The sequence below is a fragment of the Mastigoproctus giganteus genome, chromosome 10 (assembly GCF_048544385.1).
Source record: "Mastigoproctus giganteus isolate SK-2022 chromosome 10, ASM4854438v1, whole genome shotgun sequence".
In the NCBI taxonomy this organism is placed as follows: Eukaryota; Metazoa; Arthropoda; class Arachnida; order Uropygi; family Thelyphonidae; genus Mastigoproctus; species Mastigoproctus giganteus.
The window spans coordinates 148,825,784-148,852,823 of NC_143584.1; the positions used below are offsets into that span (position 1 = coordinate 148,825,784).

The following is a 27,040-nucleotide window of genomic DNA, read 5'->3' on the forward strand; positions in this document are numbered from 1 at the left end:
ACTACTGTTGGCATATGAGAGACACTAATGGGTGATTAAAGGCCAAAACACGACAAAATAAGTATTTTAGCTCCCTCAAGTGCATAATCTGAGCAAGAGGAAGAATTCCATCAGCACTGAACTTGCTCAAACCATTCAAGGCTTTATAAACCTCAATCAGATCACCTTGCAGGTGCCTAGTCTCCAGACACTGCAATTTGCAGAACTAAAACCTCTCTTGGTAAGAGCAACCCTTTGTTCTCCTCACGAATCTCAATGCCCTTCTCTGTACTTCTTCCATTAGCTCCACATCCCTTCTAAAATGAGGCCTCCAGATCGGTATGCAGTACTCAAGGTGTGGCCTGCCCATTGCCTTATACAAGGGGATAATCACCTCCTTATCCCTGCTAGCAAAATTCCTGTATATCATTGACAAGACCTCATGAGCTGCTCTAGCAGCCTATATGCACTGCTCAGAAAACTTCATATCTTACTGCACAATTACCCCTAGGTCTTTTTCCTTCTCCACTACCAGGAGTGTAGTACTGCACAGTTGGTACGTTACTCTGGAGTTACTGCTACCCATATGCAGTACTTTGCACTTGTCAACGTTAAACTTCAGTTGCCACTTCTCTGCTCAGCTGCCCAACTTTTCTAGATCCTGTTGCAGTAGCATACTGTCATTAACAATGCTGCCACCCTATGTATCATCTGCCTGCAAATTTTATATGATATACTCTCATCAATATCACTGATAAATACAGAAAACAACAATGGGCCCAACACCGAACCCTGGGGGTCTCCACTAATAACATTTGTTATTAGTGGAGATAATTAGTACTTTATGTAACATTTTCTTAAAATATATCAAATCTTTTTTACTAGAAATGTTTTGACTTTAATCTCTTCTCCCTTAAAATTGGTGGGTGTTACAGCAATATGATTGCCATATATAATTAATTCAGCAATCTACAAGAATCACCCTGAATTTTAACAGGGAGTGAAAAAAAAATGGGTTTTTTTTTTTTTGCTGCCAGTGTTATATGTATATCAATGAAAGCATCTTACAAATTAACTACTGTCTTCTTCTTGACTCTAGAAACAAAATTCTTAAAAGAGGTCTAAAAAAAACCAAGTTGTCAAAATAAAATATTTATTTTACTAGAAACATAACACAACAGTAAATTTATCACAGCAACAGGTGACTCACAGCATCATTTATACAAAAAAGGTCTTCTTTCTGTTATGTCAGTGATGTAATAAAATATTTTTCTTACTCTCTTACTAATCTCTTAAAAATCCACTACACATTATCAGCCATTTTTATTTTGTACAAATCAAGAAAAGAAATATCTCTATCTGCATGCATTTATTTACAAAATGCCTCTGGTCATAGGTGCTTTCAAACTAATAACCTACATTTTTTCACTGTTTAATCCCTGATTTACATTAATATTAGCAGTTTCTAATTCTGTACTAACAATATCTACCACCTCTTTGCATAAAGGAACACATGAATTAGAATTTATTTGTAGCAACATGTGACCAATATCAGAAAATGTTGCATTTCCTGAATTTCCTGATGAAATCTCATTATAATCAACTGAGTCCACAGTAACATTATCTAACACTGCTCCTGTTGTACTTAAATTAGCAGTTTCCAGAAGTCTACCGGAAGATAAACATGATTGTTTTACAGATTCCTCTTGAAGCACTGGGTATGCTACTTCAGCTATATATTCTGTAATGTTATCAGCATGTTCAGATACCACATATATTTCATCTTGTGTCAAACCATTTTCAGATTTGAATGTCACTGAATTATTAGGAATAAGCTCTTGTACTGGCTGAAATGGACATGTTGTTTGTAGAGTTCTGCAATTAGAAGGCACTGTCTGAGATGCCAATCTCTTTTCTATGAAAGACACGTTATCTTTACTACACTGATGACTAGTAAAATTATTTTCCTCTATCTTTGGATCTTTATCCACAGAAGTAGGTTCTTGTTCATAATTAGAATTGTTCTGCATATATTGCTCAATATCTTCCGTTGTCTGATCACAGTTAGAATTGTCTGATATTTGCGATGCATTTGGGCCAGCAAGTGCTGTTGAGGATATCAACTGATATGAATCAGAATAATTCTCAGGTTTGGCTTCTGTAGACTCGTGTAAATTTACATTCGCATCTAACAGAGAAACAGAAGATGGTTTTGACAATGGATTTTGATTTTCATTGCATGGTAGATTTGAATCTGATTGTTCAGCATTAGTAGCTAATACATCTCTGTTCACAGCTTCTATTTGTGCTGTAATGGTACCATCCTCTCCACAATGTTGTGTAACAGTAGCAATTACTGGAATTTTCAACTGCACTGATTTTAAAGTGCTACTTTGTTCATGAGCAAAATTCTGACTTATTTGTCCAAGTTGTTGGAAATCTTCTAGTGTGGTTGGTACTAGCATTTGTTTTTCATTAGGTCCGCTTACAATTTTCACTAATAATGGCACTCCATTAACTGGCTTTAGTAATGCAAAAGCTGGTTTTCCAACTGGTGACGTTGAAGAACAAACAATGTCATTATTGAAAACAGGTTCTAAGACAACATGGTTTACAGATTTTTGATTAGCATCTAGAGGTGCAGTTTCTTTTCCAGAAAACATTTTTGTGTTTTGCAATGGTTTAGAAAAGTTATGAGTGTTTTCAGAAACAGGTGTGGGAACAGGAATTTTGGAATGAATGACCTGATTACTGGAAGCAGAAGCTGATATGAATAATGAAAGTGAAGGTGGCTGTTTTACATTTACTGTAGCAGACTGCTCAGCTCCACAGTTCATAACTATTGTCTTATCACCATTAGGAAGTGTTACACAGTGCTTTGAAGAAATACCTTTTTTGATGTGTTTTAGCCGTTCCACAACCAAGTGATTAAAGTTTTTACCATCTAACTTCAATGAGTGATCCTTAGAATTATATCTGATTCCGTGCTTATATTCCTCATGACAGTGGAGAGCATACTTTCGAGGAAAAACTTTTCTACATACACTGCAAGCCAATTTGGGCTTCTCAATATGAGCATGAGCTTTATGGCAGATCAAATTAGACATCTGAAACATAACAACAGAACTAATTACTGTATGAAAAACATGAGGATATCAATTACTCCAAATAATAACTTTTATTATCAAAATAAAAATTCTCTTTAATATTTTTTATATTACTCAGCACACTAACTGGTGGGGTTTAGCATCACACTAACTGCAATTACTTGCACATTTCAAATTAAATTGTAAATGGGATTAATATTTAAAAATCAATTTGAGTCAATGTATAACATATAAATTTTTAAAAAATGCCACCTTTGTATTATTTTCCAAACTAGCAATGACCCTGTTATATAGAGCAAATATTTTTCCTCTTAAGTAGAAATGATGCAAAATGGATTTCCCCCCCCTCCCAAGAAAACAGTTTTAATCTTAAAATTTAATGCATTTCTTGTCTTGGAAGCAAAGGAAATAACATTTACTATTTGTAGGGAATATCACTACAAATTTATTGTGGTAATATATGGTATCATTGACCCTTCATCAATAATGTTTTCTGGACCATATGCATGCTTATGGTCCAGAAACCCACAAAACTGATGAAATTGTAGGGAAATTTTTAAAAAATCTTTAAAAATCATAAAAAAAAAAAAATGTAATTATTCTTTTTTTTCTTTGCAATAATAACCTCTACTTTTATATATGTATTACCTTATTCAGTTTCATCATCTGGATCAGAATTTTGACTTCTTACAATAAGTAAAAATTGAATTCCTTCAATTTTCACTTGTTATAAGACCACACATCGTGAATCTTGTTTAAAAAATATGTGCCCCTCCTAAGTCAATTCACAAAACTATCATAATAAAGATCCACTTTACATAAAAAATAAAAAAAAACAACATACGTTTTTATAAAAAAAAAAAAAAAAAGTTCACATGGAAATCAGCTGTAATTGGTGACTTCAAAGATATCAACAGCCTGATCTCTAGTGAAATCTTTCCAAGGACGCCAAACAATAACATTGCCGATGTACATAGCTCACCACACCAAGACTTATCATGTGATGTGCAACAACTTGCAGGTTAAACTATTTCTTCTTTCATCTCATTTTTATACCCCATTATTTATACTACCACTCTCTCTCACAGATAACTATTTCTGTTTTTTTTTATTATTATTATTATTATTATTGCACGTTTTCCCAATCACTATGGCAGTTTGTTTGTTTGTTATTTGGTTTTTAGGAGCATTAGCAACTAAGGCCATATTTCCCTGGGGATATGCAGTGGTCATTCCCTGACCTTTCTGCATCCTCCACATTTGGTGGGCATGGACTCAAACCCCAGTCGAATCATCACTATGGCAGAAAAGCACATGAGTGGACCTAAAAATGTTGGTGTTTCGAAAAAGTGGCATATAATTATGTTAGAGCAAAAATCAGAAATTATGAAAATGTATGAAGGTAGAAAAACAATAAAGACCATTTCACGTATTTTAAGGCTGGCAACATCCATTATGAATACAATAGTGAAAGATAAACAATGAATAAAAGGACATGCAAATTTCCACGTCTTTAAAGCCTACTGTAAGAAAAAGAAGGAATTTGTTCAAACCTCCCTATATAAATTTGTGAGAAAGACTTGAGTATTTCCTCAACTTGCAGATTCTCTGACTCCAACTTCAGTGCCACATCCATCTTCAGTGCCATACTCCTATGGACCTTTCACTTCTTCAGCTATTTTAGAGCCAGAAAAGGTGTCTGATATTCACGACAAAACTCTCTCTTCAACCTCATCCTCCTCCAACTAATATCAGTGTCACATATATGCCCCTCCCAACATACACCAGAAATAACTTGTTATTATGTTATTGTTATTTGGTTTTTTTTAGGAGCATTAGCAACTAAGGCATATTGCTCCGGTGCGGTGGTCATTCCCTGACTTCTCCGCATCCTCCGTATTTGGTGGTGACGGGCTCGAAACCTGGTCTAATCAAGAAGCGTGTGCTACGCACTGCTGCTCCTTCCCACCTGGCTACAGAGGCGCCTAGAAATAACTTGTATGTATACATACTTTAAAAAGTTTTGTTTTTTTAAATAATATTCTAATGCATATGTTACATGAAATTGTAATATAAAAATGCTACAAGACAAAGTGATTTTTTAAATTGCGAACTTATGTTTATATACAGATTTAGGGTGGTTTCCAAGTTATGTAAAATTTTTTAATTTAAGGACAGGTTTCTGGAATGGAATCCTTACATAAGTCAGAGAAGGCCTGTATTAAAAACACGTGTCACAGATCACAGCATGTATGCATGTAGGTTTCAAGAAAATTTGTAAGTATACAGACATAATTTGGTTGATAGTGCATTAAAAGAACATTCAACACATTTGTCCCTTATAGAAAATGCATACCCATGAAAACTTTACTGAGACAAGTAATGATAAATAAGACACTGGCTGGCTTTTACATTGCAAATACCACTTGACTACACCTATTAACTTTTTTTGCTAACCAGTTGTTATTCTTTTGCTTTTTCACAGATTTCAATGATGATGAACATCAAATTTAGGTTTCACCTACTGAGGACTGCAGAAGGTAATATACTATGAGCCATATGTGCCTGCTTGCCACTAACTGACCACACCAGGTTTCATTAACAATATTCAAAATCCAAAACTTTTTACCTCAATTTCCTAATTTTGTCAACTAGAGTGAAATATCTAAACAAATTAACTTCAAATAAACAGACTTCAGAAATTATTCATTAAAGTGAAACCAAACTAAGACTATCCTTACACTCATAAGTAAATCAGAAGACACTTACATAACTCAGCAGCACAAAAGCTCTCAGATCATGCACTCCCCCCCACACTTTGACATAAGAAAGTCAAAGTTTTTGAACTTTTTAAACACCAACCAAATGACAGTGCCCATGTTGATGATCTCCATGTCTGTGCATGTAAGAATATATATAGATGTAAGTGGTCAATTGGTTTGAACATTGGTTCAGTCAGTCTGGGGAGGTTAGTGGTCATGTGCATGCACGCTTTAATGCCCACACATGTGCACTGGCATTTACTGTTTTTACATATTGTACATGCTGGATATTACAAATAAATAAATATCAATTATGTGTACATTTGGGAAAGGCTTTCTTGCTAATCTTTGTAACAAAACTTTCTCAGATGCATATAAAACCTGATGACTGCATACTGTCAAACTACAATGTCCTAACGTGTGCAACACACACACACACACACACACACACACACACACACACACACACACACACACACACACACACACACACACACACACACCTTTCCCAACCTTCACAATCTGACTGAACGTGTATGCATGAACCAATCACTGACTACATATATCCATAGATGTCCCTGCAAGTGCAGACATGAAGATGTGCATAAAAATTTCATTCTTTAATGACTGCTTAAAAGGTTCGAATACCTTCTGATATACTACTATACAGAGCTGTCCTTGAAATGACATCAATATTTATTGAGGGAATGGTTCATTAAAATACAAAAAGAAAAGTCTATACTCGGTTTGAAGTAGGAGCAACAAGTTTTCAGTTAGAACATTAAAGAGATTAACAAAGTCATTTCCACTTCTAGCATTTGGCAAACATCATGAAGTGGGGTGTGCAAATCAGACTGTTGCACAAAATTTTATGTAAATTGTCATACAGTATTTTTTATAAAATGCATGATGAAAATATAACGCCTCAACGAACGGATTGTTGTTGTGGTACAATAACTTTATGTGTTATGGAGAGTAAAAAAGGCTTTAATGTTAGCAGAATATGTACACATCTGCTTTGTGTCTGGTGTATGCGAAGGAAATAGCTGCAGTCACCGAACACCAGTGTCATTTTCCAAAAAGTTGACACCTAACTAGCATGTGTTTGCCAACGTCCACTGTAATTTGAGGGAATGGGGTACTGTGAAAGGGCAACACAACACAGCCTGCTCTTGATCACATTCTACACAAACAGAAGAAGAGGTGCTGGATATCCTGACATTAGATCCTTCCACCAGCATACAAAGAGCTGCTACAAGAACAGGTCATCTCAAAACCTTCATTTGGTGCACACTGCATGAACACAGGCTGTAATGTATGCATACAGTATGCAAAAAGTTCAGGCACTGCAAGTAGGAAATTCACTTTGTATGTGAGCAATTTTTTTTGAGCCGAAACACTGATCATTACTTAAAGTTTTTGCAGAGGACATTGCTAACACTTCTGGAAGATGTTCCTTTAAGTGTATGTGCCAATATGTGGTTTCAGCACGATACAGCACCTCCACATTTTGGGTAACAAGTAAGACCATTCTTAAATGATCGTTACCGGAATCACTGGATTGGTCATGGAGGTCCCATTTCACAGAGGTTAATAAACAACACAGTGCTGCTTGCATGTGTACGGGATTCCATCTCACACCATGTTGAAGCCTGTCTCCTAGCTCACACAGCACTCATTTCAAACATCTTTTGTAATATTTCTTTAGATCATACTTCAAATTTTTTCATTATGAAATAAATGTCATTAAGCAGATCATCCTTTTCATTATGGTAAGATGAAGCAACCGAGACACAGGACATCAGAGGAGAGCCAGGATGTTACCTGGATCAACAGAGATTCTGCTCGACTATCAGGAAATCAAGATGCAGTGTTAAACATGTTACTATAAAAATCATCAAGAAACCGCAACATCCCATAGGTATCATCAATGTTGGGAGTTTAAATGGGAAGAAAGTGAAATTAGCAGAACTAGATCAATGTGGTATAAAAATAGTAGTAGTAGTAATCGTGGCATGTGATGTAAGAAAGCAAGCGTATGAGCTTATGTAGCATCAGCCAAAAAAAAATTCACACAACCATTCCCTCCAATGTTTGACCAGTTCCTCCTTAAATTTTTTTAACCTATCAACTTGCACAACGGCAGATGGAAGTTTGTTCCAGCAATTAACCACACGCTGGCTAAAGGCAAATTTCCGCACATTTATTCTACAGCTGTTTTTTCCTCGATTTGAATTTATGACCCCTTGGGTTCATAATCAGAACGTGTAAGAATCCCATCAGAATTCAGCGTGCTCAACCCATTCAAGGCTTTATACACCTCAATCAGATCACCTCACAGGTGCCTAGTCTCCAGCCACTGCAATTTGCAGAACTTAAGCCTCTCTTGGTAAGAGTATCCCTTCGTTCCCCTCACCAATCTTGTTGCCCTTCTCTGTACACACTGAAGCAAATCTACATCCTTCCTAAAATGAGGCCCCAGACCTGTAAGCAGCACTCAAGGCGTGGCCTGACCATTGCCTTATACAGATTGTGCAAGGCTCAAGGGGTAGAATTTTTTTCAGCCTGGTCTGTACTTGTTAACAGAAGGGACTGCTTCTACAGGGATGGGATACACTTAAATAGAAAGGGTGCAAGAATATTTGCTGATGCTATCGAGGCAGTGTTAGGTGGGTCGGAAAACTGCTAGCTTGGGAGGATACAAGGACTAATAGATTAACAGTAGCCACTGGCAGAGGTGAAAGTGATTCTTGCACTGCTTCTATTGGAATGAGCAGAAGCCTGGAAAACAAGATGCAGGATATTTCAGAGACTGCTGGGAGTCATTGCGGTACAAGTAAACACATGGGTTGTGTTAGGGTAGCTAAGAAAAAGAACAGGTGCATGTTCAGAACAAGTGCAGTAAGCATGGGAGATCAAAATTGAGAGTAGGAGTGTGTTATAGGCCTAATGACTCTGATGAGTATAATAAGAAACTGTATAGGGAAATAGAGTGAATAAGAGTGGGCCAGTAAATCAGAGAGTCTTATAATTAGGGATTTTAATTTCCCAGATATTGACTGGAATTTTTTGGTTGGTCACTCACACACTAGCAAGGCTTTTGTGGATTTATTGGATGATTGTTTTCTACATCAGCATGTTCGGGAGGCAACTACAGGGAGTAATACTCTTGATTTGATTATCAGTAGTGATTCTTCATGCATTAAGAATCTGCAGATAGAGGAACCACTAGGTGACAGTGATCACAGTGTGCTGAAGTGGGATTTACTCAAAGAGGTAACTACCATCAGGGGTAAAGGGAAGGGTTTTTGCTTTCGTAAAGGCAACTAAGATGGTCTGAGACAGTATTTAAATTCTATACAGTGGGACCAACTGATGATGTTACCAACAGCAAATTCAAAATGGAAAGCATTCAAAGAACTTATCTTGGAAGCTACTAGGCTTTACATACCAACTAAGAAATATTGTTCAAGGTTTAGGCCTAAATGGATTTCAGATGAACTAATGAGACGTGGCAGAGAAGAAAAATGCTTGGAATACATATAAATTAACACGTGACACAGAAGCCTATGATAGATATAAGTTGATCTGTAACCAAGTTACAAAGGAAGTTAGGCAGACGAAGGCAGATTATGAGAAATCTTTGGCAAGGGATGCAATGAAAACAGCAAAGAGTTCTTTACTTATGTAAACTCTAGAAGGAAGGGGATGAATCAGATTGGTCCACTTGATAACGATGGTTCAACTGTTGATGATTCTGCTCAGGTAGCTAACAAACTAAATGAATATTTTGCATCGACATTCATACATGAGGAGTTACTCAGCGAGGGGAATGCCAGAGGTGTATTCAACTCTAGCAGTAAGCTAGGTAATCTTATAATAACTGAGAATAAAGTGGAGGAGAAATTGTTGAATATAAACACAAGAAAGGCACCTGGGGTGGATGGGATCTATCCAGTTATATTAAAGGAGGCAGCAAAGGAAGTAAGCAAACCCTTAGCATTAATTATGAGAGCTTCCTTGGACTCAGGGGAGGTACCCATAGACTGGAGATGTGCAAATGTGACTCCAATTCACAAAGGAGGATCAAAAGCTGACAAAAGTAATTATAGACCTGTGAGTTTAACTTCTGTTCCAGGAAATTAATGGAGGCACTGGTTAAAGAAGCACTGCAGGATTATCTAGACAAGACTTCAGTTATAGTTTGGACACAGCATGGTTTTGTTAAGGGGAAGTCTTGCCTGAATAATTTGATTGGATACTATGATGCAGTCACAAAAGAACTGGATGAAGGGAATAACTTTTATATTATATACTTTGATCTTAGAAAGGCTTTTGATACTGTTGCACATAGAAGACTTCTGCACAAATTGGAGCAGTGTGGCACTGGAGGCAAATTGCTGCTATGGATAAAGGGATGGTTGAGGGGGAGAAGACAGAGAGTGGTAATCAATGGACACTGCTCATCGTGGACTAATGGTATCAGTGGAGTCCCTCAGGGTTCAGTGTTGGATCCATTATTGTTTTCTGTATTTATAAATAATATTAAAGATGGTATATCAAGCTTAATGTCCAAATTTGCACACAATACAAAAGTTGGCAGGGTTGTTAAGGACACTACTGGCGCTATGCTGCTGCAACAGGATCTGGAAAGGTTGAGCAGATGGGCTGAGAGGTGGCAAATGAAGTTTAACATTGACAAATGTAAAATACTACATATGGGAAACAGCAACCCGAGAGCAACGTATCAACTCTGTGGTACTACACTGACAGTGGTAGAGAATGAAAAGGGCCTGGGGGTAATTGTGCAGGCAGATATGAAGTTCTCTGAGCAGTGCAGACGGGCTGCAAGAGTATCTCATGGTGTCTTATCAATGATATACAGGAATTTTTCTAGCAGGGATAAGAAGGTGATTATTCCCTTGTATAAGGCAATGGTCAGGCCACACCTGGAGTACTGTATACAGGTCTGGAGGCCTCATTTCAAGAAGGATGTAGAGCTGCTGGAACAAGTACAGAGAAGGGCAACAAGGTTAGTGAATGGAACAAAGGGTTGCTCTTACGAAGAAAGGCTTAAGTTTTGCAAATTACAGTGTCTGGAGACTAGGCACTGGTGAGGTGATCTGATAGAGGTGTATAAAGCCTTGAATTGTTTGAGCATGCTCAATGCTGATGGGATTCTGCCTCTTGCTCAGAATAATCACCTGAGAGGGCATAAATTCAAATTGAGGAAAGATGTCGGGAAATTTGCCTTTAGCCAGCGGGTAGTTGGTTGGTGGAACAAACTTCCATCCCTTGTTGTGGAAGTTGATAGCCTAAATAAATTTAAGGTTCAGCTGCACAGGTATTTCGAACGAACAGAGGGGTGAAGTGGAAGTTTTTTTTTTTTTTTTCTGGCTGATGCTGCATAAGCTTGCTTTCTTGCATCATATGCCTCTGCTAATGCTAATACAGAGGGACAATTACCTTCTTTTCCCTGCTAGTAAAATTCCTGTATATCATTGGCAAAACCCCATGACCTGCTCTTGCAGCCTGTCTGCATTGCTCAGAAAACTTCATATCTGACTGCGCAATTACTCCCGGGTCTTTTTCATTTTCTACCACCCTAAGTGTAGTTAGTACCACACAGTTGGTACATTCCTCTGGGGTTACTTCTACCCATATGCAGTACTTTGCAATTGTCAATGTTAAACTTCAGTTGTCACTTCTCAGCCCATCGTCCCAAATTTTCTAGATCCTGTTGCAGTAGCACACTCCCATTACTGTCATTAACAAACCCTGCCAGCCTTTGTATCATCTGCAAACTTCAACATTAATCTTGATATACCTTCATCAATATCATTGATAAATATACAAAACAACAGTAGACCCAACACCGAGCCCTGTGGGATTCCACTAATAACATTAGTCCACAAAGAGCAGCACCCATTGATTACCACCCTCTGTCTTCTCCCACTCAACCATCCTTTTATCCATTGTAGCAACTTACCCTTAATACCATTCTGCTTTAATTTGTACAGTAGTCTTCTTTCGCAAGAGTATCAAAAGCTTTCCTGAAATCCAAGTATATGATATCAAAATTATTTTTTGCATTCAGTTCCTTTGTAACTAACATCATAATATACAATCTGATTTGTCAGACAAGCTTTTCCCTTAACAACCCATGCTGTGTCTGAATTATCGCTGCAGTCTTGTCTAGATGATCCTGCAATTCATCTTTAACCAGTGACTCCATTATTTTACCCTGAACAGAAGTAAAACTAACTGGTCTGTAATTACATGTGTCACCCTTCGATCAATAGCAAGTATAACAGAAACCAAGAGAATGGGTACAAAGGGGAGCTACAGCAAAACAATACTTATAAAACATATTTATTCTAATATGTTTATAAGAAATTGCAAGGAAGGTGCAGCAACAGCTTTTAGAACTAGTGAAAAAAATTTAACCCATTCAGTACCTAGTTTTTTCCTATGGTTCCATCAAAATAACAATCCTAAAAAACTGTTGAATAATAAGGAAAGTCCCCCCCCCCTCACTCTCTAAGCAGCTCAATTGGATAAATTTCCTATGCAGTGTTATAAACATGAGTTTAAAAAGTTATCCAAAATTATAAGAAACAATATCAGACAATTTTACCACATCTTAAAATAATAGAATTATATCTGAATCTTCCAATATATGCCCTGGAGCAAGCAAAGCATTTTTACTGACTAAACTGTGATTGAAATTCTATGAGGTTACCCAAGAAGTAATGTTCCATTTTTTAAAATAAATTCCCAGAGGAAAAAGATGAAAAGTGCCGTACGAAATATATTTTCTGCTTCTATTTATACTTTCAAAACATTCTTAGGGTTAGCACCAAAGCAATTAGTTCTAAATGGCATCAATGAGTCATTTTAATGGATGTCATGCCAAGAAAACTCAAAGGACTAGTTGTCACTTCAGAAACACTGAAGTGTTTAAAGCAGCATTTCTCAACCGGTGGTACACGTACTACTTGTGGTACATGAATAATGGACCATTGAATTTTTTAAATTTATAAAATTATGAAAAATAAAACATTCAAAATTACATGTTTTACCTATCTTTTTTCAATCTAACAGGAGTTCAAAAATCATGTGTTGATTTTCAAATATTTTGTTTGTTCAACCTCTGAGTGGATAGCTATATATTTCTCGGAAAGCTTAAAATCATGACTGAGTCTTATCTCACGTTGCTTTCTATTCCTTCCTGGAAAACTGTTACATGGCAGTGTTGCTGTCAGTACACACTGTTGCTTTAGTAAGTTACTGTGCAGCATCGAGGATTTAGTATAGGTCTACGTAAGGATTTAGTAAAACAACTGCAAATGAAATATTTTAAAAATTGGACAATTTTATGATGGAACTCAATACTCTTTGGAAGAAATGCAATAGCATGTGTACTGACGGAGCTCAGGCTTTAACAGGAAAGCATAGTGGTGTTGTAGCTACAATAAAGAAAGTCGCTCCTGAAGCTAACTGGAGATTCTCACTGCAGTATTCACTGTGATTGCCTTGGTTGCAAAAGCAATACCCAAAGAACTGAAAACTGTTTTAGATCAGTCGGTTAAGATTGTTAATTTTATTAAATCCCGTGCACTACATTTGTGGAGTGCACCTGCCAAAAGATATGCGCTCCACATCTCTTGGCAAAATTTTATGCCAAGAGATGTGGAGTGACCACAAAAAACTACTACTGCATAACGAAGTTCGATGGTTGTCCAGAGGTAAAGTTTTAAATCATCTTTTTCAACTTCAATCGGAAGCGCGAGTTTTCCTTTGCAATTCAAATATGTGAATTAAAAAACTATTCCTTTGATGAATTATGGTTGGCTAGATTAGCATATTTAGCTGATATTTCTGGAATGCAACAATAAAAAAAAAACTCGAGTTAATCATCAGAGACTTGGATAAAAAGGTCTTTAGTTTCCTACCAACTTTAGAAAATTTTCTTGGAGAAAATAATTTAACACTGAGACTTGAATCAGGATCAAATATAAAAAGTCATTGTTTTCAGTTAATACATAATTTCAAATTGTATTTCCCAGAGCGTATGAAAAAGAAAACTGGATCAGGAATCCATTTTATTCAGATTATATACCAGAATATCTTTCTTCTGAAGAAAAGGAGCAACTTTTAGAAATTTCTTGTGACAGAAATTTAATGTATGATTTCAAAAACAACAATTTAATCAACTTTTGGAATAAATCAGAACTTGAACTATTTCTCCCAATTTATTGCATTTAATTATTACTGATTACAATTAAATCACCATGTTAATCAAGTATTTTATAGTTTATTTTGTATTGGTTTGTTTAATATTTGTTATTTAGTTGTTCAATTTTTGTATTAAAAATGAAATAAAAATACAGGCTGATCTCAATTAACGTGATTAATTCGTCCCCTGAGCGAATCGCGCAAAACGGAAACACGTTAATCGAATATAATAATCAATAGTTAGTTAGTTAGTTATTTGGTTTTTAGGAGCATTAGCAACTAAGGCCATATTGTTCCGGGATATGCGGTGGTCATTCCCTGACCTTTCCGCATCCTCCATATTTGGTGGTGACGGGCTCGAACCCCGGTCTAATCAAGAAGCATGTGCTACGCACTGCTGCTCCTTCCCACCTGGCTACGGAGGCGCCTATAATAATCAATAGGAAAAATTATAATTTGCCCTTGACCTTCAGGAATAACCATAAAGAATTTTAAAATTACCTTTTAAATAACTTTTTAATTGTATACCATGTAAAAGATAATGAAAATAATTATGGAATTAAATGTTTATTGCATAAAACAGCAGTTCCCAAACTGTGCGCCACGGAATATTTTAAATTTTCAAAGGAAACAAACAAACACAGCGATACTCGACATCTGTTGGACCCCGTGCAAACTACTAGCTCAAGGTAGTTCATAGTTTCAACATTTCTTATTAAGTTGTTTGAACCTAACTACTTAATAAACAGAACTGTTAGGTTTTGGTCTAGGTACTCCGTGAAAAAATTACTGAGACGCTAAGGGTGCCGTGAACCGAGAAAGTTTGGGAACCTCTGACATAAAACACACAATGAAGAAACAATTTGTTACGGAAAGATTTGAACACAATCGACTTTTTCTTTTCGTCAATCAATTTCCAATAGCCAACAACAATCTTCTATGGGCCCTGGCGAAATAAATAATGCAGAGAACCTCAAACCTTTTGTTTGAGGTTCTCTGCAATATTTATCACATAAAAAAAAAAAAAAAAAGGTTGTGTTAAAATCGCTGGAAATTTGCATCGTGTAACGTGGTACAGTATAATTTTTTTCAAATAGCGGTAACTGAAAAACGTGTTAATCGAACTCGTGTTATGCGAGGCCTGGCTGTATGTATAATTTATAATACAGACTTATTATGCGAATATTCTTGACTTTTCCTCTTAATACAAATACATATTTTAATGAGTGGTACTGAAATTTTTCAATTTTGGTTTTGGTGGTACAAGTATTAACAAAAGGTTAAGAACCACCAGTTTAAAGCAAAATCAACCATATGTAAACACACAAAAGATCATACCGCAATATGGCAATGCACTTCCGCACAAGTCCAAAGACCACAAAAACAATCGCAAAACTATGGGCTGCCTTTCAGCATCTTGAAAAATTTTGATAAGATTGCAAGTAAAATGAAACATGATCTTGGTTCACAGTAGTGTAATGCCATTGGAGAAGATTATATATGCTTGATAAGATCATCATGACATGCTGATGTTTACAAGCATGCATGTCATGATGTCATTCCTTGTACAAAGCACTATCCAAAAAACCACTGTTTCACCACATCATTAAAGCAGGCCAAACTCGTCAGACTGCCATCACTATTCTGAACAGCACCAGCACTATCCTTTTCAATCTGTATGTTAAGTTCTGTCCTATATGCATCCCCACTACCTACCGACATTCAAATTCACCGAAAGCATTTCCACAATGGCATACTGATTGTAAATTACATCTATACCTTCTACAGCTTCATTTATACATTTGCACTAATTTCACTACTTTACAATACAGTCAGTCCTCGTATAGCACGATAGTTGTGTTCCTAGAAACCCTCGTGCAATGCAAAATCGTGCAATATAAACAACAGGCCCTATGGGAAAAACAGGGTTAGGTGTCGACCACCCAAGACTGAACACACATTTGTAACCAAAACATTACCAAACACAATAAATAATCGTAATAAAATAGTTACGTATTTTATTATGACTATTACGTAATAAAATATTGCTAATGCTTTTGCTTCTATCATAAGCAAACTTGTTTTTTGTTTGATTTTCTATCCAAACAGATGATAGCCGTTCCATCTCTTCCAATTCTTTGTGTCTTAATCTAATGGATTTTAATTACACTTTGAGTTGTTCCTGCTATGAAAGTTGTTTTTATTTTCTCTGCATTCTTTGTAATTCTCAGCGTTGCGTCATTTAGGTCTGTAGCACGTGCAATATCACATGATCCTTCATTTCGCTCAAAGCGTTTCACAATTTCATATTTTTTCTCTATCGACAGAGGTGGACTGGCCATGAGCCTTACCGGGGGAAACCCCGGTGGGCCGGAGGCCAGTGTGATTTTCGCCATAAACCATAGTATGAGGCCACTATAAATTTTCCCGGGTAAGAATTTTTGACCCAGTCCGCCTCTGTTTATCGATATTGTTTTTCTTTTTCTTTCTGAATCTGCAGTGTCTTCACCAGGACACTTCCTTTTCACACCTTTTAAGTATTTTACTCATTTTTAGGGAATCAAGCACAATTGCAAACCGAGGAGGCACGCTTGATGCACATAAACAAAGCTGCGAGCGTGTAGCAACTGAATAAACAACACCATAAAGGCAGAGATACACTATTAACACCTCACATTTTACTAAAGCACATTTCTAGGGGTTATTACCATAAAACAATAAAAACAATTTCCAGTTGCGTTTCTGCTAGTGGAATCTGTAATAAACTGGTAGTAAACTCTATCTAATTGCATTTGCGATAATACCGATAGCTGCAATTGTGTGGGTTTTTACCTTATTATGGTAAAATGTGTTTCCCCTTCACTGATATAAAAAACATAAATACATTTTCAGAATCTTCTCTTCATTCCTATCATGTTGCGTTCAGTTGGGGTGATTCCGCGTTCAACTGCCATTTCTTGTAAACACAAAGGCGAATCGTGCATAAGCGAATTTGGTTCGTGTTATATAAGATATCGTTCCCCTATTTATAAATCGTGTATGATCGAATTCGTGTAATGTAAACACATGTTATACGAGGACTGACTGTACTTGAATAACTGATAATTTGCATAAAATGTGCTTATTCACTATTGTCTCAATATTTGTGATAATATTGGTGTACAACAGATGGACCAGTCATTAAACAGATCCATTTGCAAGAATCTCATAGTATACCTCCAGTTATAAAAAAAAAAAAGCAAAGAAGGAATAAATACATCAGAAATTTAACTCAAAATGATCCTCTTACTGGTAATGACTTCTGCTGAAATTTGTTGTCTGCAGTAAAACAAAAGGTTCCAGCACAAAAGGAGTCACTTCTTCCAACTTTATGGTTGGCTTTTGGAGCCTGAAGGATGATCTAGTGTGAGAATGAAGTGAAAGTGCACCATGTGACTATGAAGTTCCTGTGTTATCATTTTTGCAACAAAGGAGGGACTACTGGAATACTTTGTCTGAAGCGTTTGTTGCTGCACATTTTGTACTATATGTATAATAACATTTAATTTGTTTATATAAACAGAGTAAGTGTAATTATTTTCATATCTGGAAAATATAATTTATTAATAAATATAATTAAGTATTGTCAACTGATTTATATTATCAATACAGAAAATGTAAAACCTTACCTGATTAAAACCTCTTTCACATACATCACATTTATAAGGTCTTTCTCCCGTATGAGTATACACATGATTTCTCAAATTTCCTTTCTGGTGAAAAGCTTTGTTACAATAAGGACACTTATGTTGTTTGGTATCAGAATGAGTTCTTCGATGAGCAATTAGAGTGGAAGACCTATTGAAAGACTTATTGCATGCAACACAAACAAAAGGACGCATTCCTGTATGTACTACTTTGTGTCGGCACAAAGTACTAGCTTGGCGAAAGGCTTTCCCACAAACATCACATTTGAAAGCTCTTTCATTTGTATGTACTGGAAGGTGTCGTACAAGGGTATACTGCTGCTTGAATTGTTTACCACACTCTCCACATTCCCATACAGCAAGTTTGCTCTGAAATATATATAAAAAATAATTTTAATATATACAAGCGCACAACAGGACAAGGGAGATGGACATACACAAACATAAATACACTGCACAACCAATTTAGTAGAGAATGCAACATTCCAACATCCCTACCTTTATAGGAAAATTAAATAGCTTGAGATGTACAATAGTACAAACACATAAGGCCACATGGTACAACAGCCACATAATAAGAGTTGCAGTGCTTCACACAAAAGTAGGCAAACATCAGCATCTTCAGAAAAGGTATGATCAGGTTGCCCATTCCGCAGGAGCATCACTGTGGGTGGCAGTGGAGCTCATTCATATATCAATGCAGACATGTTTATGTTCTTCATTCAGTGGCTACTGTCAGAGAGACAAGAGTAATAAGTCAAACAGGAGATGATACTCTAGGACCAACACTCTTGATGTCTGGCTGAACACATATGTGAAAATCAGAAGATAACATTGCAGAAAATTGCCAAAACTTTTAACACTAGATCCATGAACCAACTTCACCAATACAATATGCAGGAAGCTCAGGAAAAACGGGCTACAGAGCTATATGATAATCTATAAGCATCTTGTGTGTGTGTGTGTGTGGGAAGAACAGAAGAGTCCATTTGAAGTGGTGTTGGAAATGGTGGCAATGGGCAGTGGAGCACTGGAAACAATGTGATCAGATAAATCACAGTTTACATTGTTCAGCACTGACATCCACATTAGGATATCATGAAAGCCACAAATAGTAATGGATCCAAAATACAGGGTTAGTGAAAATGTTGTTGACAACTTTGACAGTTTGTCAAATATACTACATACTTTTCTGTAAAAAAAAAAAAAAAAAACCATCAAATGAAAGCATAAGTATCAAAATTTTTAACAGTTACCTTACAGTCCTTCAATACGGACCCTATGTGTGACCCTTCACACATCAACATGGTAATCAAATTCATGCCATAATGTCTCCAGCATATTGTTGCCAATCTGAGCAATAGCTGCAGTAATACATCCTCACAACTGTTGAAAAGTGACAGGTTGGGGGATGCACAAACACCAAATCTTTCAAAAAACCCTATAGATTAAAATTAAAATCTAAGGGAGTGAAGTCCAGTGATCTCAGTGGCCAATGAAGTAAAGATTTGTCATCAGAGAAAGCACATCCAATCCAGTGAAGGAAATAAGGGCAGAAACACACTACTGTCACTTCACACGACTTCACTCGTATACATATCTAATGTCAAATGTGGGGGAGCTATATTTAACAATTAGCATATTGCTCGGAGAGCACCACTGTGATTGGCCGAATTCACAAGATAACACGTCAGGCTTGAAGGCCGAATGACATTGTCAGGGAGTCAGATTTTTCTAACAAAATTTCAAACAGAAATTTTGTTAGGCGTGACCGTGTGACAAGAGGAAAATGGAGGAAATGCTAATAGAAAATTAAGTTAGAAGTAAATATTCTGTTTTGAGTGCACAAGTAAGAATATCCGAAATCAAATAACAACAACATCAAGGACGTTGCTCCTGTGCCTATTCCGAAGCACCCTCCACTTTGACCACCTACTCGGCATACTCACCACAAATGTCCAGTCACAGGGACGCTCAAAAATGGTCAAAGGAGGAAAATAGATCAACAGAATTCCAATTAACAAATTGAGAGGACTAACAAGTCGATCATTTCAATTTGAACAACTCATACGATTTCTTACAAATTCAATTTTTAGGGTTGAGACGTTTTTCGTTGTAATTAAATTTCATTAAAAATTTTTGTTTCGTATTTTGACAGAATAAATCCTTATTCAAAATTAAACTTGCAGCATTTCAACTTTCCTTAAACATATAACTAATTTTTCCTTAGCGCTGATTGAATTCCGAAATTGCGTATTTTGCCCTTGAATGTCATCCTTAATTGGATTATATAGGAAATTAAATTCTTCTTTATTCATCCATAAGTACATCCTAAAACGATTTTCATCTTCTTCAAGTCCTGCAGTAAATGATGGAATTCGCATTTTTCTGTTCTCTTCCAGTTGATGCCGTATATCCATTGCGCACTCTCTTTTGTTTTCTCGGCTATAAGCGAAGCACATGCATTTTCTAAATCTTCTTCAAAATCTGAAGAGGAGGATGAACTGTGGCAATTCACTTCTCTTCAGCTTTCCTCAAAGAGAATAACACATATACAACGTTACAGTAGGGTTGCCAGACATACCCGATTTTGGGGTATAATACCCCTTTTTTGGAATTATAATAAATTTCCAAGATAACCCTTTTTTAAAATTTGAAATGGGGTATTTGAAAAAAGCAGAAATCATAAAACGACCTGTTTAGATGATTATTTAGGAAGAAAGGATTAACTGACGATAAAGTTGTTGAAATGTACCCTTAAAGACTCAAAAATGACATTCTATCCTATTTACAAAAGGGGTTACAGAATATTCATATTATGCATACTTTGTAACCTTTTACATTCTACTTGACTGCTTTTTCATTTCATTGTAATGTTTTAAGGCTCAGACAACAAACTTTTTTTTTTTATTTAAAATTCCCAATATCAATTTGCTGTATGAAGAATATGTTCTATTGAAATCATTCCACAAAAGTATTGAGACAAAAGACCTCAAAAATACCACAGATGTTTGGATAAAAATTTTAAATGCATACGAAGAACGTAATACAGAAAAAAATATTAATTTTGTTTTTGCTTTGCATCACTCAAATGCAATGCGTGAGCGAGTATTTAATAAGAATGTTGAAGGAGAACTGTTGCCGAAAACCAATCACAATATGTCTTGCAAAGAATTTTATACAAATGCACTAAAATAATGAAAAACTGCTAAAGAAAATTCACTCAAATGAGAAGTATTGCTAGGTAAATATTTTCTTTTTGATAAAATAAATCAGGTGTATTGAATATGTATTATAAACAATTATGTAAAACATTTGATGTTAATATTTATAAAAAGTTTCCTTTAGTATTTACAACTCTTGCAATAAAATTTTCCGAATTAAACGAATTAAAGCACAAGCTATGGTTCGGTTAGTTTTTATTAAACTTTTACTAATTTTGCATTCCACAAACTTGTAAAAATCAACAAAATATAGAAATAAAATGGTTGTTATTAAAATTGTTCGGTTTTCTTTTAAGATATAATGCATGTACCCCTAAACGAGGAATGAATACCCCAAACATAAGCATGAGTACCTCGAGATAAAATTTTTAATGTGGCCACCGTACATTACAGTGACGTTTCTTCTCCGACCGACTTCACAGTTTACATTAAACAGGGACCTACAGAGTACTACTCTGTGGCAGGGACATGACGAGATTCATGTATTAGTATTAGTATTAGTATTAATAATGGCAACATGGTGCAAGGAAGCCTATGGCTTATGCTACACCAGCCAAACAAAAATAAAATAATAAAAATAATAATAAAAATAAAATAATAATAAGAAAATTTAAAAAAATTAAATAATTAATAAGAGAAAAGGAAACAGACAACCTATGCATTTCCCTCCTCCCGTAGGTAACCATCCAGATGACCTTTGAATTTCCCCAGACTGTCAGACTCCACCACCCCTGTAGGTAACTTATTCCAATAATTTATAACTCTCTGGCTAAAATAAAACTTCCTGCAATCCAGTCTAAACAACTCCCCCCCCCCCCCCCCCGTAATTGTAGAATCATTTATAACTGTGAAAATTTGGTCCTCATTCATTTTACTTATGCCTCTCAGAGCCATAAACACCTCAATCAAGTCTCCACTAAGGTGCCTAGTTTCCAAGCTCTGCAACCCACATATTCAAAGTCTTTCCTCATATGGAAGCCCCTTTGCCAATTTCTCCATGCAAATTACCCGTCTTTGCACCCTTTCAAGAACCACAATATCTTTCTTTAGGTGCGGTCTCCATACTTAAACACAGTATTCGAAATGTGGTCTAAAATGGCCTTGTATAATGGGATTATGATGTCCTTATCTCTACTAGCAATTGTTCAACAAATCATTGATAAAACACCATGGGCCTTTCCTTGCAACCTGTCTACAATGCTCAGAGAACTTCATGTCTGACCATATCGTAACACCCAAGTCCTTTTCCTCCACTACCGGCTTTAGTTCAACTCCACCAAGTACATAAGTTATTTTGGGGTTACTGTTCCCCAAGTGTAATATCTTACACTTTGCTGGATTAAAGTATAGCTGCCATTTTTCTGACCATCCCTGAAGTCTATCTAGGTCACTCTGAAGAAGCTCTGCTTGGAAGTGATCATTAACTATTCTACCAATCTTTACACCATCTGCAAATTTAGACATCATGCCCTCTATCCCTTCATCAATTCCATTTATGAAAATCAAAAACAACAGTGGTCCTAATACTGATCCTTGAAGAACCCCACTTCTTACATCAACCCAATCTGAGGAATAACCATTCATGACAACCCTCTGCCTCCTGCTCTGAAGCCATTCAGCTGTCCATCTAAGGATTTTCCCTGTGATTCCAACCTGTTCCAGTTTATAAAACAACTGCTCACGTAGGACTGAGTCAACTGCTCTGCTGAAATCCAAATAAACTGTGTCAAAATTATTCCCTAAGTCCAGCTCTTGAGTGACCCTGTCAAAATAGCTAACCAGATTAGTTAAACATAATTTTCCCTTTACAAAACCATGCTGAGTATCCTTCAGAATTCCATTTCTATCTAAATCATCCTGAATTCCACCCTTGATCACTGTCTCCATGATTTTCACTACTACTGAAGTTAGACTGATCGGCCAGTAATTTCCCACTTCACTCTTAGAACCACCCTTATGTACTGGAGATACATTGGCACTTTTCCAATCCAACAGAATTACTCCCGAGTCCAGTGATGCTCTCATAATTAGCCTCAATGGTTGAATGCACTCACTTGCCACCTCCCTTAAGATTTTAAAGGAGTCGCTGACATTTGTGACCAGCCAAGAAGCAGAAGACCAAAGCTCATGTGCAATAAAGAAAAGCTAATATTTTGGATGAAATGATTCAAAAAGACAAGACAATAATCACAGATGCAATGATGCAAGAACCAGCAGGGAAAAGGGGCAAAAAAAAACAAAACTTTGAATTGCCAGATCATCACAAAAAATGGTCACAGTGTTTTAGGAGAGAGAAGGCCCAATTTTGGTTGATTTTTTTTAGAAAAAGACTATAAATATGGAAGATACTGCTATATGCTTGATAAGCTTAATGGGGCTATAAAACAAAAAAGAAAGAATCTTTATTTTTTGTTTTATATGATGAAAATTAGACTTTGGGTGGAGAATTTTGCTGCATTCTGCATGTAGCCTAGACTTGGTTCTGTCTGATTTTTTTCCTATTTGAACATATGAAGAATATTTGTGGAAAACACTTTTTTTGAGTAATGAAGAGCTGAAAAAGACAGTGATAGACTGCCTTCAACAGCAGGGTCCATTCTTTTACCACAGTGCATATGTCAATTGGAAAGAATGATGGAAAAAACTATTGATAAACAAAGAGGTAGATAGATAGGGCAGATAGAACATTATATGCATGCTTCCTAGCATTTGTTCAATAAATTATATAAATTTCAACTTTGTATCTGTTGTCCTTATGTTTTTATGGCCAGAGGCATTACTTATATACAAACCCTTGTATAAGTATTAGAAAAATGATGCAAGGAAGCAAAGCTTGTACAGCATTAGTCAAAAATAACTTTTTCAGCCACCTCATTTTCCCATTCCTTCTTTAGTACTATATCCAAACTTTCTATAAAAGTATTCATATTATCTTTCCACAACGGAAGGAGAAAGTTTATTCTAACCATCACTCTCTGGCTGAACGTAAATTTCTGAACATCTATTCTGCAACCATCTTTTTTCAATTCAAAAATTTGGCCCTGTGCGTGCGTGTGCCATCAGGGTAAAAATGCCATCAGAATTTAGTTTGCGTAACCTTTTTAAATCCTTATAATGCCCAGTTCCTGAGACTGCAATTTACAGAACCAAACCCACCCAGTTTTTCTTGGTAAGATTATATGCTTCTGTACCCCAATTAATCTTGTTGTGCTTCTTTGCACCCTTTCCAATAGTTCTGTTCTAACATAACCTAACCTAAAATCAGCTTTCCAAATGACCTAACCAATGCTTTATGTAATGGGATAATCATCTCTTTTCCCTGCTGACAAAGTTCTTGAATATGGAGTTCACTAAAACAGAACTCCGTGAGTCATTCTAGCTGCCTATCTGCACTTCTCAGAGAAGTTCATGTTGGTCTGCAAAGTTATTCATAGATTTTTTCCCTATCAAGTACCTTGAGTGTTTGGTGCTACCCATATGGTGTTATTACAGGATTACTATTAACCAAGTTCAGTACCTTGCACTTATCAATGATGAACTTCAAATGCCAATTTTAGTCCATCTGTCCATGTGACGTGATAATAGTGTGTTTCTGTCCTAACTGTCATTCAGGAACTTTTCCACCTCCCTATGGAAATGTGACAGGGCCCCATCCTGCTGCAAAATGAAATTCTTTCTGTCTTGTGTCAGCAATAGCATGTCAAAGCAGGAAATGGCATTCACAGTGTCTTCGGAAAAAATGAAGGGCCATAAATCTTTTTCATGGACATTGCACAGAAAATGTTTACTTTTGGACTGTCCCATTCATGTTCCACAGTTTCACACGTGGACTTGCTTCCCCAGATACAAATGTTGTGTCAATTCACTTTACCACTGAAATGGAACATGGCTTCATCAGTAAACACCACTCTGTCCGTGAAATTTTCAACAGCATCATATGGTCTTTGGATGTTCTAACAAAATTCATAACTAGAAACTTTGTCATGTGGTTTCAGGGTTTGTAACAAATAAATTTTGTAAGGCTGCATGGAGAGTTGCCTTCTGAGAATACGTAAAACATTTTTCTCTGGAATCCTAAGCTCTCCGCTGATTGTTAGTCAATTTATGGGGACTACTGCGATATGCCTGCTGCACATGTTCTACAGTCACGTCATCTGTGCTGGTACAATCTGTGCTTTTGCACTTGCAGATGCATCCATGCTCCACAAACTACCTATAACCTATACCACTTGATGATGGAGTCCTGAGTTGGTGGATTTCTATTAAATTTAGTTCAGAATGATCACTGCACTAAAACACTCGATTTTATTTCATAAAAGAGAACACAAAATTATTCCTGATTTCTCCATAGGTGACATTTTGAATGCAGCACTATCTGGTGCAGACATCACAGATTTAATTTAATAAAATTAAATCTGCAATGTCTGGTGCAGATGTCTTGTGTGGAGAACTGCTTTCATGGTATAGCATAGGTCTGCTCATTATTTTGAAGGGGTGTTCTGTCACCTAGAGTGTTATGCAAATTGTGCCGAGCACTCTAGCAGCATATAGCACCTACCACGACCAACATGGTCACCAGACATGAATCCCATTGAGAATCTATGGCATTATCTTGAATGATGCATCCGGAATAGGCAACTAATGATCTGATGAACCTAAAGGTATATATATATATACTTTCAATCAATAAAATAACATCATCAGGGACACCTGTACGCACTTAAATTAAATCTGTACCATGCAGGATTGCTACAAAAAGTGGACCTAAAGTAAAAAAAAAAAGTAAACTGCAGTCATTATCAACCCACTGCAAGATGGAAGCCTCCTCAACGATTCATGCTGAGGGAAATGGATCATAATCTGCCACGCTGGTCCAGTGCGGGTTGGCAGATCGACCGTATTTAGCAGTCAGGGGCTTGAACCCCAGTCTACTCAAAGAGTGTGTGCTACTGCACTCCCGCTCCTGACCACTTGGCTACGGAGGAAAGTGGACCTATGTGCTATTAAGTATGTTCTTTAATATTTTGGTAGGGCAGTGCATATCAACAAAGAACAAGCAATTTGTTAAAGAACAGATATAATTTTTTTTTAAAAATGAAATTAATTTCAAAGTTAAATAACTTTCAGATATCTCTGGCATATAATTCTTGCTTAAGAAGTTGTCACCTTAAACTGAACCAAATGATTTCTTACATTTTGACTGACTCAGCCAAAAGTTTAAATTTTAAAATATGGACAAAAAAGCAAGATTATAAAGAATCATCCCTCGTTACCTTCTATAATTTGCCTAGTTCTTCCTTGAATTTATTCAAACTATTCACTTCCAAAATAATAGATGGAAATTTGTTCCAAAAAATCAACCAACTGGCTGAAGGCCAGTTGGTTGATTTTTGCACATCTAAATGTCTGCACATCTACCATGCACCCATCCTTCCTCAATTTGAATTTATGGACACTCATGTGAAGTCTGAGCAAAGGAAGAATGCCATCAACATTGACCTTGCTCAACCCGATCAAGGCCTTAAACACCTCAATATCTCCTCGCAGATGCCTAGTCTCCAGATGCTGCAATATAAAGAACTGAATTCTTTCTTGCTAAGACCACCTTTCTGTTCCCTTCGCCAATCTTGCTGCCCTTCTCTGCACCTGTTCCACATCCTTTCTAAAATAAGGCATCCAGACCTGTATGTAGTATTCAAGGTACAGCATAAACATTTCCTGCACCAGCCAAAAAAAAATAAAAATTCCTGAGTTACCGAGAGAGAGAGAGAGAGAGAGAGAGAGAGAGAGAGAGAGAGAGAGAGAGAGAGAGAGAGAGAGAGAGAGAGAGCATAACCATTTCCTTATACAATGGGATAATCACCTCCATATCCCTGCTAGCAAAGTTCCTGTATGTCACTGACAAAAGCTGTCCTGGCAGCCTGTCTGCAATACTCAGAGAATTTCACATCATATTTGACTTCACAATTTCCACTATGCTAAGTGTAGTACCACACAGTTGCAACATCAATCTGAGATTACTGCTACCCAATGCAGTACCTTTC

General features: G+C 36.5%; 1 protein-coding gene across 1 annotated transcript in view; it reads right to left on the reverse strand.

Moving 5' to 3' along the window:
- Window positions 1–1,394: 1,394 nt before the first annotated feature.
- LOC150079357 (uncharacterized) overlaps window positions 1,395–27,040 on the reverse strand; it is a 51,535-nt gene continuing 25,889 nt past the window's right edge. Inside the window, exons 3-4 of the mRNA XM_090383039.1 lie at window positions 17,755–18,141; window positions 1,395–3,086 (exon numbers count right to left, since the gene is read on the reverse strand). Of these exons, the coding sequence (XP_090239165.1) occupies window positions 1,395–3,086; window positions 17,755–18,141 (2,079 nt within the window). The remainder of the gene's footprint in view (window positions 3,087–17,754; window positions 18,142–27,040) is intronic.